This window comes from Geotrypetes seraphini, chromosome 19 (genome assembly GCF_902459505.1).
Source record: "Geotrypetes seraphini chromosome 19, aGeoSer1.1, whole genome shotgun sequence".
Lineage (NCBI taxonomy): Eukaryota > Metazoa > Chordata > Amphibia > Gymnophiona > Dermophiidae > Geotrypetes > Geotrypetes seraphini.
In genome coordinates this window covers 7294074-7309268 of record NC_047102.1, presented here as the reverse complement: position 1 = coordinate 7309268, position 15195 = coordinate 7294074, and the positions used below count along the sequence as shown (strand labels likewise).

The 15195-nt window shown below is 44.6% G+C and overlaps 1 protein-coding gene across 2 annotated transcripts in view; it reads right to left on the bottom strand.

Moving 5' to 3' along the window:
• Positions 1 to 14769, bottom strand: part of CD44 (CD44 molecule (Indian blood group)) — a 78623-nt gene extending 63854 nt beyond the window's left edge. For both annotated transcript variants that reach the window (XM_033928681.1, XM_033928682.1), the window contains exon 1: positions 14585 to 14769. In XM_033928681.1, coding sequence (XP_033784572.1) covers positions 14585 to 14651 — 67 coding nt within the window. In that variant the 5' untranslated portion in view covers positions 14652 to 14769. The remainder of the gene's footprint in view (positions 1 to 14584) is intronic.
• Between the last annotated feature and the right edge of the window lie 426 nt (positions 14770 to 15195).

Here is a 15195-nt window from a genome sequence, read left to right as displayed (position 1 = left end):
TCCCCAGGCTAATGACCTATTGTGGTCTGGCACTATCGGAAAATCCCTACTGCCATCAACTAATGTGGCTGAAAATTGCAAGAACTCGTACAACAGAAGATGATACCAAAGGTCAAGAAAGTTGGAGAATGAATACACTGCTAGTCCACTACCAGTGGAACTAGGATGAGACAAGAAATTCCCCCCCAACAGCTCCACCAGTTATGCAATCATAGTGTAACAGGATGTGATGGCAGCTTCTCCTTCTGGTTTCCTTCTGGCTCTCTACATCTCAGCTTCTCAGACATAATTTTTTAGGGGTGGGGTTGACTTGGAAGCGAGCAGGGGATTTCTTTGCCAGCTGCTACTGGTATTGTGGCAGATATATGCGTATCTAAGTGGGACTACTCTTTTAAATGCTGATCTGGGATTCAGTGGCTTTGTTTTTCTGCTGACTCTACCGCCTTCCAAATCAAATATCAAATAAAACATAAGAATGATTCCAATATATGTAAAATACCAAAATGACAATTACCAAAACACATACTTAGCAAAAAAAAAAAGATCCCTTCTGAGGAATTTCCCTGTCTCTTCACTGATATTGGGCTAACCAAAGGCCTGGGCAAACAATAAGGCCTTGGGTTTGGCCTTAAACCATGCATAATAGGTCTCCAACCGTAACTCGAATAGCAAAGAGTTCCACAGTAATGGAACCACGTAGTAGGCTGTGCGCCAAGTTGACGCAAGACAAATACTGGCTGGAGAAGGGGCTGACAGCAAACTTAGGCTGGCTGATGTGGAAGCACGAGAAGGAGAGCCTGTCTGCCAAACAGAGAGATTTTCTGAAGATAATGGTCCGGAAAGCCAAGACGAGAATCTTAATATCGCTAGCCCTCTCTCTTTTACTAAGGTACGCTAATCAATTTAGCATGTGCTCAACGCTAACGCATGCATGTCGGTCTATGGACACGTTAGCGGTTAGAGCACCTTCGTAAAAGAGGGGGAAAGTGTAAGCAGGTCACGCATTTTAAGAGCGACTACGATCGATGAATTTTCAAAAGTACCCAGAAGCGCAGTAGGGAGGAGGCAGTCTGTCTCGGCTGCCATCTTGCTAAGGGCGTGGCATCTCTCCTCTTCTCTGCCCCCACCCCACCCCTGCTTCTCTCCTTGCCTTCCCCCGCACCTTTTTTTTACTTCCCGGGCGTGAGGATGCTACCCCCCGCGTCGGCATCGGCGCCCTCTCTAACGTCACTTCCGTCACCTGCGTCTGGGAAGTGATATCAAAGGGCGAGCCGACACCGACATGGGCGTGCTGCTGATGCCGGAGAAGTCAAAAGGGTATGGAGAAAGGGAAGGGGGGTGCACACGAGGCAGGGGGGGGCCACATGCTCAGCCTTATTACGCCACTGCTTGCAATAAGTCTCAAAGCAACTATTCTAGCAAATAAATATTCCTTTAGCAGTTCTTTTTGATTCAATGAATGAAGCACGGTCATGAATTGAGAGATATGACAATATAGTGCCTGTCTTTCCCTGCCCTGTGGTATTACCACCACTATGACGCATATGTCAACTAGTTCAGACCGAGAAGAATCTGAGAGAACAGACAGAACCAACTTGCATTCAGTTTCACATACAATACTATTTTTATTTGCATCCCGCAAATACCTCAAAAGAAGTTCAAAGCGGTTAACAAAGGCAATAATCAATACAATTAAAACAATTTTTTTTTTAAATGACGACTTTTTCAAAACACGATCCTTAAACGAAGGCGTTTTCAAGGCCTTTCTAAAGCTCTTACAAATCACTCATTGGACTAATCCGATCTGGCAAAGTCCTCCAGAGTTTGGCAGCTCGATAGGCTGGAGCGGAAGGGAAGAGTTTGGCATATTTTAACCCTCTTACCTCCGGAAATTGAAAGGCCGAGTATTGTCTCAGACCATATAGGGGTCCTTTAACTAAGGCGTGCTAATCGATTTAGTGCAAAGTAAAGATTAGCGCTCGCTAAATGCTAAGGCATCCATTATATTCTATGGACACTTTAGCATTTAGCATGTGCTGAATCGGTTAGTAAAAAGGATCCCATAATGCAGTATCTGAATAACACAACAATGGGGGCATTATAAGATGGCACCAGCCTTTGACGTATTTTAAACACCATCCAGGAAAACCTGAATCGGATCCAAGCTTCAACAGGGAGCCAGTGCGGCTTTAACGTATATGGTGCGATTCTGTCCCTCTTTTTTTAAATTTTTTTAAATTCTTTATTCATTTTTATAACTTACATCAAGTGTAACAAAAAGTAACATCAATTTAACTTAAATCTATCACTTGAAATTCTATAATTAATCATACTCAACATATTTTATCCCATTCCCTCCCAACTCTTCAATATATCATAACACTTATATCATATAATAAAGACTTTCCTTTCATTCAAAGCACCTGGTGAACATTCAAAAAAATTACACCCCCTCCCCATTATTTCATTTATACTAACCAGAGAAATGATACTTATTCATTGCAATAATTTGTTAATGGCCCCCACACATCTTGAAATGTATTAAAATTTCCTTTCTGAGACAGGAGATATGATGGAGATATTTAACTATTTCCATGGCATATAAATGCACAGAAGGTGAGTCTCTTTCCATTTTATAAATATGGCACACCAAAAACTATAGTTTAATCTACTCCAATTTTTCCAATTGTTATTTGTTATATGGCGAATCCTGTTAAAATAAGTAAAAGTTTATTATTTTTGGAAGATATTTGGCTCTTAGCCCTCATAGACATTCCAAATAATTCTGTATCATACGACAATGCCACATGATTTTCTAACAATCTATTAATTTGGTCCCAAATTGATTTCCAGAAAGCCAATTCTGTCCCTCTTTTTCAATCCAACTATCAGCCCTAATAGCTGTATTTTTCAGCATTCACATCTTGAATGAAAGTCATCCTTAACGCAAAAGGCCGACACTATTTTAGGCTCTTCATATAGTTAGTAACATAATAGATGACGGCAAATAACGACTTGAATGGTCCATCTAGTCTGCCCAACCTGACTGAATCTAAAAATTCGTTGTTGGGGTTTTTTTTTTTCTTCTTAGCTATTTCTGGGCAAGAATCCTAAGCTCTGCCCGGTACTGTTCATAGGTTGGAACTACTGAAGTCTCCGTCAAAGCTCACTCCGGTCCATCTACACCAGGGGGGTCAATGTCCCTCCTGGAGGGCCGCAATCCAGTCGGGTTTTCAGGATTTCCCCGATGAATATGCATGAGATCTATTTGCATGCACTGCTTTCATTGTATGCTAATAGATCTCGTGCATATTCAGTGGGGAAATCCTGAAAACCCGACTGGATTGCGGCCCTCCAGGAGGGACTTTGACACCCCTGATTTACACCCTCCCCAGCCCATCCTCCTCCAAACGGCCATGTACAGACACAGACCGTGCAAGTCTGCCCAGTACTGGCCTTGATTCTTCAATATTAATGATGCCTTCATTTTGCAGCAAATACATGTTAATACATGCGATGCAGTTACAGTCAAATCATTTATATTCTGCTATTGCCAACAAATAGTACAGTTGCTGGTTTTAAGAAAGGTTTGGACAAGTTCCTGGAGGAAAAGTCCATAGTCTGTTATTGAGAAAGACAAGGGGGAATCCACTGCTTGCCCTTTATCGGTAGCATGGAATGTTACTACTCCTTGGGTTTGGGCCAGGTACTAGTAACCTGGATTGGCCACCGTGAGAACGGGCTACAGGGCTTGATGGACCATTGGTCTGACCCAGTGAGGCTATTCTTATGTTCTCTCACCTTCTCTACGCCACTGGTTAGTTTGCCTAATATTTTCACATGAACAGGCAGTGGAAACTTGGCAAGCCTACCTTCACCTTTCTCAACTCCCAGCAGCTGGGAGAGTGGACAAGACAAAACATGATCCTATGGTGATGTTGCAATCTGCTAGAAAACAGGAATTCTGTCTGTCTGGGTGTACATAAGGCCTGCTTACCAAACGAGGTAAGCAGGCCTTAATGATGTCAAATGCATCTCACTGCATTTACAAACTATAGAAATATCTTTCAATCCATTTAACCACATATCTTGCAAAGCTCGTGTCAGGTGAGCTTCCTCACAAAACAAAGAAAACACAGCCTTCCTCTTTCAGCAGAATAAGTGTATGCATGAGATGCCCAGTTGGTACAATGGTGGATGCCAATGAAATTGTGTCCCTGGCTAGCTTACCAGGGAGCCTAGTGCCTGGCATTTACTGCAGGGCACATGAAAAGGCCAACGGCGGAGCTATGTCAAATCTGTCTTCTGGCTTAGATTTTCCACACATGCATTTTGCATCATTGATGGACTATGGCTAAGCGAGATCACGTGACTGCCTAGGGTGTGCACTGTCACGCTTATAATGCTGCAGATGTACTCGAATTAAGGCTGTCTCTTTGGGGTATTTAGGATAGAAACTGCCGTAGATATTATTGGTACAGAAGTAACAAGAGCCCGGCTAGAATGCAAAATCGTTCTGTACCTGTAGAAACATGTATTGAATAAGGTCCACAGAGTAGATATTTTTAGATACGTAATATCCTTTTTTACTAGCCTTAACATTTATCTTCATAAGAAACATACCACATGGTACCAGTGAATAATAGTGCATGGAGTTCTCCTCTAGGTACAAAGTCAATTGGATTACAGGGGGTTAACCAATTATTTTCAGGCCCTATATATGAAGGTTTGGGGGTCTGGATAAGAAATAAAAATAAAACTAAACAAAGACTAGAAAAGAAGATGATACCTTTCCTATTAGACTAACTTCAAACATTTTTGGATTATCTTTAAAATCAGACATGAGCAATGTGAACATAAGAACTGCCATCTCCGGATCAGACCTTCGGTCCATCAAGTCCGGCGATCCGCACACGCGGAGGCCCAGCCAGGTGTACACCTGGCGTAATTTTAGTCCCCCATATCCTTCTATGCCTCTCGTAAGGAGATGTGCATCTAGTTTGCTTTTAAATCCTAGAACGGTGGATTCCGCAATAACCTCCTCCGGGAGAGCATTCCAGGTGTCCACCACTCGTTGTGTGAAGCAGAACTTCCTGATATTTGTCCTGGACTTGTCTTCCCTTAGCTTCAGTCCATGTCCTCTTGTCCGTGTCACAATCTCAGCTCTGGAATGTTGTTACTCTTTGGGGTTCTGGAATGTTGCTACTCCATTGTAACATCACTGATGAGGTTGGCTCTGAGGAACTGTGGAATGAGGCATTATAAGAACATAAGAACTGCCATCTCCGGATCAGACCTTCGGTCCATCAAGTCCGGCGATCCGCACATGCGGAGGCCCAGCCAGGTGTACACCTGGCGTAATTTTAGTCTCCCATATCCCTCTATGCCTCTCGTAAGGAGATGTGCATCTAGTTTGCTTTTAAATCCTAGAACGGTGGATTCCGCAATAACCTCCTCCGGGAGAGCATTCCAGGTGTCCACCACTCGTTGTGTGAAGCAGAACTTCCTGATATTTGTCCTGGACTTGTCCTCCCTTAGCTTCAGTCCATGTCCTCTTGTCCGTGTCACAATCTCAGCTCTGGAATGTTGTTACTCTTTGGGGTTCTGGAATGTTGCTACTCCATTGTAACATCACTGATGAGGTTGGCTCTGAGGAACTGTGGAATGAGGCATTATAAGAACATAAGAACTGCCATCTCCGGATCAGACCTTCGGTCCATCAAGTCCGGCGATCCGCACATGCGGAGGCCCAGCCAGGTGTACACCTGGCGTAATTTTAGTCCCCCATATCCCTCTATGCCTCTCGTAAGGAGATGTGCATCTAGTTTGCTTTTAAATCCTAGAACAGTGGATTCCGCAATTACCTCCTCTGGGAGAGCATTCCAGGTGTCCACCACTCGTTGCGTGAAGCAGAACTTCCTGATATTTGTCCTGGACTTGTCCCCCCTTAGCTTCAGTCCATGTCCTCTTGTCCGTGTCACATTGGACATTGTAAATAATTTTTTTTCTGCTCTGTTTTGTCGATTCCTTTCGGTATTTTGAAAGTCTCGATCATATCCCCTCGCAGTCTCCATTTCACGGGGAAAGGATAAGAAATGCCACATACTGAGCTGGATATAACCACGTCATTCTCTTCTTGGTTGGGCTGAAATCTTTTCAGTGTGAAGAGTTTTAAGTGTCTGGTAATCAGAGCTGAGCTTGTGATGTCATAATGCCTCATTCCACCAATAAGAGCCAACCTCATCAGTGATGTCAAAATGGCTTGACTGTCCTATCCTTGGCTCACTTTTATTACATAGGAGGGGGTGCTGAAAAGTTCTCAGCCCAACCAACCAACTTTCTACATTCTGAGCGTTAAGGAGGAAGGGAGCAATAGAAGTGACATTTTCCAGGAAAGATAAAATACAGTAAATAGAAATTTAGCATGTACAGAGAATGCACTGTGGATTACTCTAGAAACATGAAATTGCTGGCAAAAACCATTATGATATTGATTGATTGATCAAAAGATGTCCATAATTGTGAACTTGGTGGCTACTTTCCACCTATACACTACATCAATTTTCAATTTCCCTCTTGAGAACAATCAGAACAAATGCACACACGAGTTTGTGTCAGCACAAGCACCGGAATGGGGGGGGGGGGGGGGGGGAGGGGAAGGAACCATCGGGATCTCAACTCAGCCAATCAACCAACATTTTGCTCCACACAGCGCAAGTAAAGAGCTTGGGGGAGAGATCAGTTTGGTTCCCCCCTCGTAAGAGGGAGGGAGGGGTGTTACTTTTTCTCTGACTACCTCTTTGCATGTCATAGGATGTGGTTGGGGCTGGCAGTTCACTTATGTTCATTAATATTTTTGAAAGCACAAAGCTTTGAGCGCGAGTTGTCCACTCTCAGCGATGAAATGCTATGAAATGACTCCCCCAATCAAATACTGCTCTATAAGCATAATGGTCTCCATCATTTAATGCACGAGGACTGACCCATAGACTTCGATACATATGAGACAGGAGATATGATGGAGATATTTAACTATTTCCATGGCATATAAATGCACAGAAGGTGAGTCTCTTTCGGCTGAAAGGAAACTCTGGAATGAGGGGATATAAGATAAAAGTGAAAGAAGACAGATGCTGGAATAACCCGCAGAAAACACTTTGTGGAAAGAGCGATGGATTCATGGAATGACCTCCTAGTGGATGGGGCAGAATCATTGATTATTGATTATTAAGAGCTTCTATAATAACAGGGGAGTCAATCCAGAGCGGTCTATATGAGCTTCTGTAAAGGTGTTATGATGCATTAGCTTCTATAGAGATGTTACCATAAGGAGTTGTGAGGTGTTACAATACCAGCATGATTGTGCACGAGACATGCACATGGGATCTCTTTGGGAGAGGAATGGCACGGATTGGCAGAATGGATGGGCCATATGGTCTTGTAGAATTTTCAAAACCCTAGTTCCACTTATAAATCCCTGTTTCATGCATGGAAATGCCCTTTGGAAATTGCTCTCCGTGTAAAAAAACCAGTAGGATGACAGCAACAGAGAGATGCCAGATTTCTTTGCGGAAGTGGTTTTCAAGCAATTAGACAGAACTCGGGTACAAGAGACTAGCGCTGGGAAGGGTCTCCCTGCCATTGTGCTCAATCGTGGTCCTCTGTGGCCAAGTAATGACCAGACAGGAGTGGTTTAATAATGGGGCAAAAGCAGCGATGAGCCACAGAAAGGTGGAAACCCTTACCTTCAGGATTGGCAGCTTAGATAAGGCCCCAAGCCGAAGGAGGGAGAACCCTATATCTGTTGGCCCACTTCATTGGCAGCCTGAACAAAAAATTCTCAGACTATTGGACACTGTAAGAGATATTTTTGAAAGTCCGACATTAACACAACTGTTCACCTTTGTCACCTCTGAATCGGAGGGATGACGTCTGAGGATTTAACAGCGGATTACATGTTTTGTCGCCAAAACATAAAGCCACCTATGAATGAAAGCTAAACCGAGAGCAGGGTTCTCAAAACTTTTTAACGCCGTCGCTACGCAGTTTTCCGGCGGTTTAGCCTGCACGCATTTTAGCGGCGGATTATCAAAATGAGCGATGGAACGCAAATGGGCTCTTTAACATTGAAATGAGCCCTCCGGTGGATTCTTAAAAATCGCCGAGGCATTTTCAAAGAGCGGCGTCGGCTTTCGGTGACAAAAAGCAGCGGCTGGTCCGGGGGTGCCGTTACAGTGCAGGAACTTGTGTTTTGACTGTAGCTAATGGAAAAAAGAAAAAAAAAAAGTGTATCTATATATTTTTAGTGGAGGGTAGCAAATTCACGCTTCTTTTGCGTTTTTATTTCTCTTGTATTGCCATGAGTATAATATCAGATCCGTCCTCCCCTTTTAGAGAAGAGTTTTAAAAAGAGGCTCGATTTTGATTTTAAAATGTGTGAACAGACTAGCTTGGGCGACTGGCGCTAGCGATGGCAGGTTTCAGACTTGTGCTAATTTAACTCTTTTTTGGGAGAGACGGGCATGTTTCATGCGCGCTCGTTAAAAGCCAACGTTTCTTTTTGAGAATGTGTATGATACCCTTGTCTGGCTGTGGGTCTTGATTACATTTTACATTAAAAGCAAATTACAAGATTCACCTGAAATTAGAGCAGTTTTTTGGAACTAAAGGCATGTTTTATGCGCGATTGAAAAAAAGCCGACGTTGCTTCTCCCCCTTCCATTCGTCCAATTGTGCAGCAGGAGAGTGTGTGTTTTTTAAAGGTATTTTTCTGCGCATATGCCCATCAGCGATGGGCACATGCAAATGTAGGAAATCTTCGCTGCTCTCCGCCAATCATATTTGCATGCGGTAGCAAGACTGTCGCTTTATAACACGGGTTTTTGAAAATCCTGCTCTGAGTAGGTTCAAGATTTTGATAGAGCCTGTACCTTTAAGAATCAATTGTTACCTGCCAAACGTCAATTTCAGACCTGCTGGGTTTCTATTATTCACTCTGAGAACACCTAGTGATTTCAAAACTATAAGAAGCCATTATAAGCATAACTGACCTTCTGGTTAGGAGAAGAACAAAGAAAAAACAAGCAGGTAATTTTTTTGAGAGAAATAGCTGAGTATTTCTATCGCACAAGAGACCGCGCAGTGGGAGGAGAGCAATGGGGAAGCCTTTCTTGTAAAACAGTGTACATCAGGGAAGGTAATTAGGAAAACCAGAGTGAGGGATTGGGAAACGCATCTGGAGCACAACTGGAAGAGAGGTGGGCCCCCAGTCCATTTATGGCAAAAAAAATGAGACTAAGAAAACTGAAAGCAGACAAGGCAGTCGGAGCTGGTTAGGCTGTAAAAGGAGTTTCACCAACAACTGCTGAAGTCAGAGGCGGTGCTGAAAAAAAATAAGACCAGGGAGGAACGCTGGTCTCGGTGCTACTGATTAAGGACTAGATTCACTAAGCAAACCGATCGTGTACCGAGCCCTTTGCGACCCCATTTCCCTCCGACCCGATTCACTAACCCTGTGTCCCGATCATCCTCCGATCCGCGCATGCAAATGAGGGGGGAACGGTATTCCAAATGCAGACAGGAAGCGATTCACTAAAATAAAAAGAGCAACACCGACTGGGCTGGCTTGATCCAAAATAAGCGACGGCTGAGGAACAGTCGCTGAGGTCCTTTCCGACTGTCCTGCCTTCTGCCGCCCTGCTCTCTGCCCCGAACCGCTGCCTGCCTCGATCTCGTGCTCTGCCCCAAATCTCTCCTGCCTGCTACCCCGACTCGCCACCCTGCTCTCGCCCCGAATCTCTCCTGCCACCCCGACTCTCCTGCCCTTCCCCACACTGCGAGCCCGTGGTTTTAACCCTCGGGCTCGCTGGGCTAGTAAAAGTTTAAAAAAAAAAAAAAGTTGCGGCTCTAGACAGCTCTTAAGACACATGCGCAGACCATCTACAGATGGTCTGCGCATGTGTCGGGATCGCACACTAGCGATCTTTGCGGTCGGAGGGGGGGGGGTGTTCCTCTGATTGCCTTCATTTTCTTTTTTTTTGTTTGTTTTGTAAATTGGTCGGGCCTGCACGGATCGGCCACGGATAGGGCACGCAAAGAAGGTTAGTGAATCTAGCCCTCAGTCACAAAAATTGAATGTTAATAAATCTAATGCATGCTGGAGCTGTAAAAAGGAAGTGGGTAAGTTTCAAGTTTATTAGGATTTTATATACCGCCTATCAAGGTTATCTAAATGGTTTTTACAATCAGGTACTCAAGCATTTTCCCAATCTGTCCCAGTATCTATCTAACGTACCTGGGGCTATGGAGGACTGAGGGTCACAAGGAGCAGGGCGGGGTTTGAACCCACATCCTCAGCGTGCTGAGACTGTAGTTCTAACCACTGCACCACACTCTCCTCCGATACAATATCAGAAGTGAGCCAAGTATAGAACAACGAAGCCATTGTGACATCACTGATGAGGTTGGCTTCTATTGGTGGAATGAGGCATTATGACATCAGGGAAAGGGATTGGGACTTTTTGTCGTTTTAAAACCACACTCAAAGCGGTTTACATACAGGTACTTCAAGCATTTTCCCTATCTGTCCCGGTGGTCTCACAATCTATCCAACGTACCTGGGGCTATGGAGGACTGAGTGACTTGCCCAGGGTCTCAGCGCGGGGTTTGAACCCACAACCCCAGGGTGCTGAGGCTGTAGCGCCAACCACTCCTCCACTTGAACGACTTTTGTTTTACTGCCCACTGGTTCAAATATTTTGGCAAGAGGTAGGGAATAAAATACAAAGTATACTGGAAGTTCGTCTACCTTTTTCACACGGCTTGGTGATATGTGGACCACGTGCTACTTCAATGACCTTATTGACAGTAAACTGCTCTCGATACTGTCTGGAGTGGCAACTCAAATCAACAGTTAATAATTGGAAAGACGTCACACTTTTGAACTTTCGTTTTTGGTGGGGCACAGTAAGTCTCTTTTATAGAGATGAAGCCAACTTAGCTGAAAGGTCTGGGAATATGGCCTCATTTAAGGATGCATGGAGCCCTTTAGACAAATGGAAGGGAGGTAGGGTGGGGATTGGGGAAGGGTGGATCAGATATCGAGGTGTTACTGCTAAGAATTTCTTATTGTAAGATGGTAAAATTTAATAAAGTTTGAACAACAAAAAAAAGAGAGAATTGCTCCTGAATAAGAGGACAGCAATGTTCTTGCATCTTGAGCTTGAAGTGCAGGCTCCTTCAGGGAGTGGTCATTTCAGAAAAGTCTGATTTTTTTCTCTCTCTCTTGACTGTGAGAAGCCAGTGACTTAGCACTGAATGCTGAACACTTGGATTTAAGGGCCTGTATAGGTCTATACTGAAGGACATGGGATAGTGCTAGGAGACTGTAGCAACATTTTAATAAACTCTTCCAATAGAAAGTTCTAGACAAGGATACTGAGGGGAGAGACATGAGAGCAATAGAAAAGACGATAAACACTCGGAACAGCCGCCCTGTAGAAATAGGTGTAAATGGAGAAGCTTTTTGGGAATGAGAAGGATAAGCTGGCAGGTAGGATATGCAACATTTCATGAGGGTAGACTGTGTTTAGTCCATGGAGCTCAAAATGAACCTGGCGGTTTTCTATGCTGTCAGTTCCACATTAGATAGATTGTGAGCCCGCCAGGACAGAAAGGGGAAAATGCTTGAGGACCTGAATAAATTCATGTGAACCGTTCTGAGCTCCCCTGGGAGAACGGTATAGAAAATGGAATAAATAAATAAATACAGCCAGAGGAAAACAAGTCAGGTTAAAAGCCCACCTCTTCGAGAGTGCTTTCGACTCCTAACTCCTCTCACCTTGGGTTCTGCATCCCCACCCTATATGTCACGTGTGTCCAAGTTAGATTGTAAGCTCTTCTGAGCAGGGACTGTCTATAAATGTCAACCCACCTCTTCGAGAGTGCTTTTGACTCCTAACTCCTCTCACCTTGGGTTCTGCATCCCCACCCTATATGTCACGTGTGTCCAAGTTAGATTGTAAGCTCTTCTGAGCAGGGACTGTCTATAAATGTCAACCCACCTCTTCGAGAGTGCTTTTGACTCCTAACTCCTCTCACCTTGGGTTCTGCATCCCCACCCTATATGTCACGTGTGTCCAAGTTAGATTGTAAGCTCTTCTAAGCAGGGACCGTCTATAAATGGCAACCCACCTCTTTGAGAGTGCTTTCCACTCCTCCTAACTCCTCTCACCTTGGATTCTGCATCCCTACCCTATATGCCATGTGTGTCCAAGTTAGATTGTAAGCTCTTCTACGCAGGGACTGTCTATAAATGTCAACCCACCTCTTCGAGAGTGCTTTTGACTCCTAACTCCTCTCACCTTGGGTTCTGCATCCCCACCCTATATGTCACGTGTGTCCAAGTTAGATTGTAAGCTCTTCTGAGCAGGGACTGTCTATAAATGTCAACCCACCTCTTCGAGAGTGCTTTTGACTCCTAACTCCTCTCACCTTGGGTTCTGCATCCCCACCCTATATGTCACGTGTGTCCAAGTTAGATTGTAAGCTCTTCTAAGCAGGGACCGTCTATAAATGGCAACCCACCTCTTTGAGAGTGCTTTCCACTCCTCCTAACTCCTCTCACCTTGGATTCTGCATCCCTACCCTATATGCCATGTGTGTCCAAGTTAGATTGTAAGCTCTTCTACGCAGGGACTGTCTATAAATGTCAACCCACCTCTTTGAGAGTGCTTTCGACTCCTAACTCCTCTCACCTTGGGTTCTGCATCCCCACCCTCTATGTCACGTGTGTCCAAGTTAGATTGTAAGCTCTTCTGAGCAGGGACTGTCTATAAATGTCAACCCACCTCTTCGAGAGTGCTTTCGACTCCTAACTCCTCTCACCTTGGGTTCTGCATCCCCACCCTATATGTCATGTGTGTCCAAGTTAGATTTTAAGCTCTTCTGAGCAGGGACTGTCTATAAATGTCAACCCACCTCTTTGAGAGTGCTTTCCACTCCTAACTCCTCTCACCTTGGGTTCTGCATCCCCACCCTCTATGTCAAGTGTGTCCAAGTTAGATTGTAAGCTCTTCTACGCAGGGACTGTCTATAAATGTCAACCCACCTCTTTGAGAGTGCTTTCGACTCCTAACTCCTCTTACCTTGGGTTCTGCATCCCCAACCCTATATGCCATATCTGTCTGTCCAAGTTAGATTGCAAGCTTTTTCAATATATCTCAAGTAGTATATATATATATATATATATCTATAAATATCAAAATACACCTTTCAGCACTATATAAGTGATAAGCAGTAGTAATCTATGCTAGCTTGAGGAGAGCTTGACAGGTCTAGGCGGGGTCCCTGCCCACATGAAGAATCAATGTCCCAGAAAAGCATTTCTCCTGTCAGAAAGTGGTGTAGAACCACTGGGGCCAGATGGATGGGAACAGCATGGATACGATTCCAAGAAACCGAGTGAAACCTGCATAAACACACCTTGAGGTTTTATGGCAGGAAAATGGAACCGCGCCAGAGCTGATGCCATCTTTCGCTGGAGCTCTTTGCCTGCCCCCTTCCCAACTTTCACTGTGCGTCACCAGCGAGTGCCAGGGATTCTTTAGTGGGAGCTTTTGACTGAAGTATGAAAAAAAACATTGTCGTCGGGGTTGTTTAACGATCGTTCTTTCATGCCAGCTGCTCTAAGTTTAGTAATAAGCCTGTTCAGCGGGGGTCCTAGAATTCCTGGGCATTCTTTACAGGGGTATTAGGAGCCGCGCTGCAGGCAGTGAAGATTGCAGCAATGGCATGTACCACACTCAGCTTTGACGTTAAAATTCAAGGACTGTAGTTTGGGAGGGGTGCCTGCTGCTAATACTGAATCAGCTCCCCTCCCTACAGTGCCAACAGGACTTCCTGGCAAAGAACCCCAAAGAGTCCATTGTAGAGTTTAGCCGGTGGATAATTCACTTATTATATGCCCTAACTATATTTATCAATAGTGAGATACTGAATCCAAATGAAATCTTAACCTCCTTTTATTCTTTCTTTTAGGGCTTCAGATATGCCAATGGTTATGGCTACCAATATACTTGTGGCTATGGCTTCCTCGTTAGCCCCAAACTTTTTCTTAAACTTTAAAGCGCTATGTGCTCTATCTATAACTTATAAAAGTTGACAAACTTTAAACTTTTGCCATTGAAAACTTTATTTCTGGCACAGCAATTTTTTATAGTGACGTATGTAGAAAGAAGCCCTAGGCTCCTTTAACCCCCCCCCCCCCCGACTGCCGCATCTGCCAGTTTGGAAACTTTGCGCACCTTTAGTGCATACGCCAAATTCTCTCCGTTATTTCATTGAAAGTCGACTCGAAAGGCTCTTTAAATCCAGCATCTGGTGTCACAAATCCAGCCCAGACCACAATATTCCGAAACAATCATTCCCCCCCCCTCCCCCGACCCCCATTAAAACAAACATCGAGAACGCTTTGAACCGCACACTTCGGTCCCCTAAAACGGAATTGAAGAAATAAAAATGCGCGCAAACGGCCCAGAAGCTGCGCTTTGCAAAGCCCCTTTTTCCTGCCGAGCCCGGCACTCACCTAGATCCGCCCGGGAGCTGTGCAGCCAGTACAGTCCAAAGATGAAACAGCAGAGGAGCCGGGCCATTTTGGGTCTCCCCTCCCCTCAGCAAATAAGATCCCGCGGGCTGGACACAGAAACCCGGCGACTGAGGTTCTCGACTTTGCAGGACTTTTTCTTATTCGGATTCAAAGGGAATCAAAGTGGTGACATAACAGGGAGGGAGGCTGAGTCGGTCACACCCACAGGGCAGGGAATTAAAAAAAAAAAAAAAAAAAAAGAGCAGAGGGAGAGACTGAGTCTAGTGACTGAGCAGCTGCAACCAGAGAGGCAGGGAAGTTATTAGAGCAGCTCTGGCCCGGGAAGTCTGATCTCTGGTTGAAATCTGAACAGGCAGCCAGGGCCGGATTTTCCTATAGGCTAACTAGGCTTCAGCCTAGGGCCTCAAGATCAAGAGGGGCCTACATTCAAATTGTTAGCAAAATTAAAATTACCCTATTCTAAAAACAGTGAACACTAAAACATTGAACCGAAAATAAGGAGAAATTCTACGCTTCGGGATCGGAACCGGCTCTGGCCGCAACGGGGCGCCAACTCGGCTTCTCCCTTTCTTTTTCTCGCCCTGGGAGGA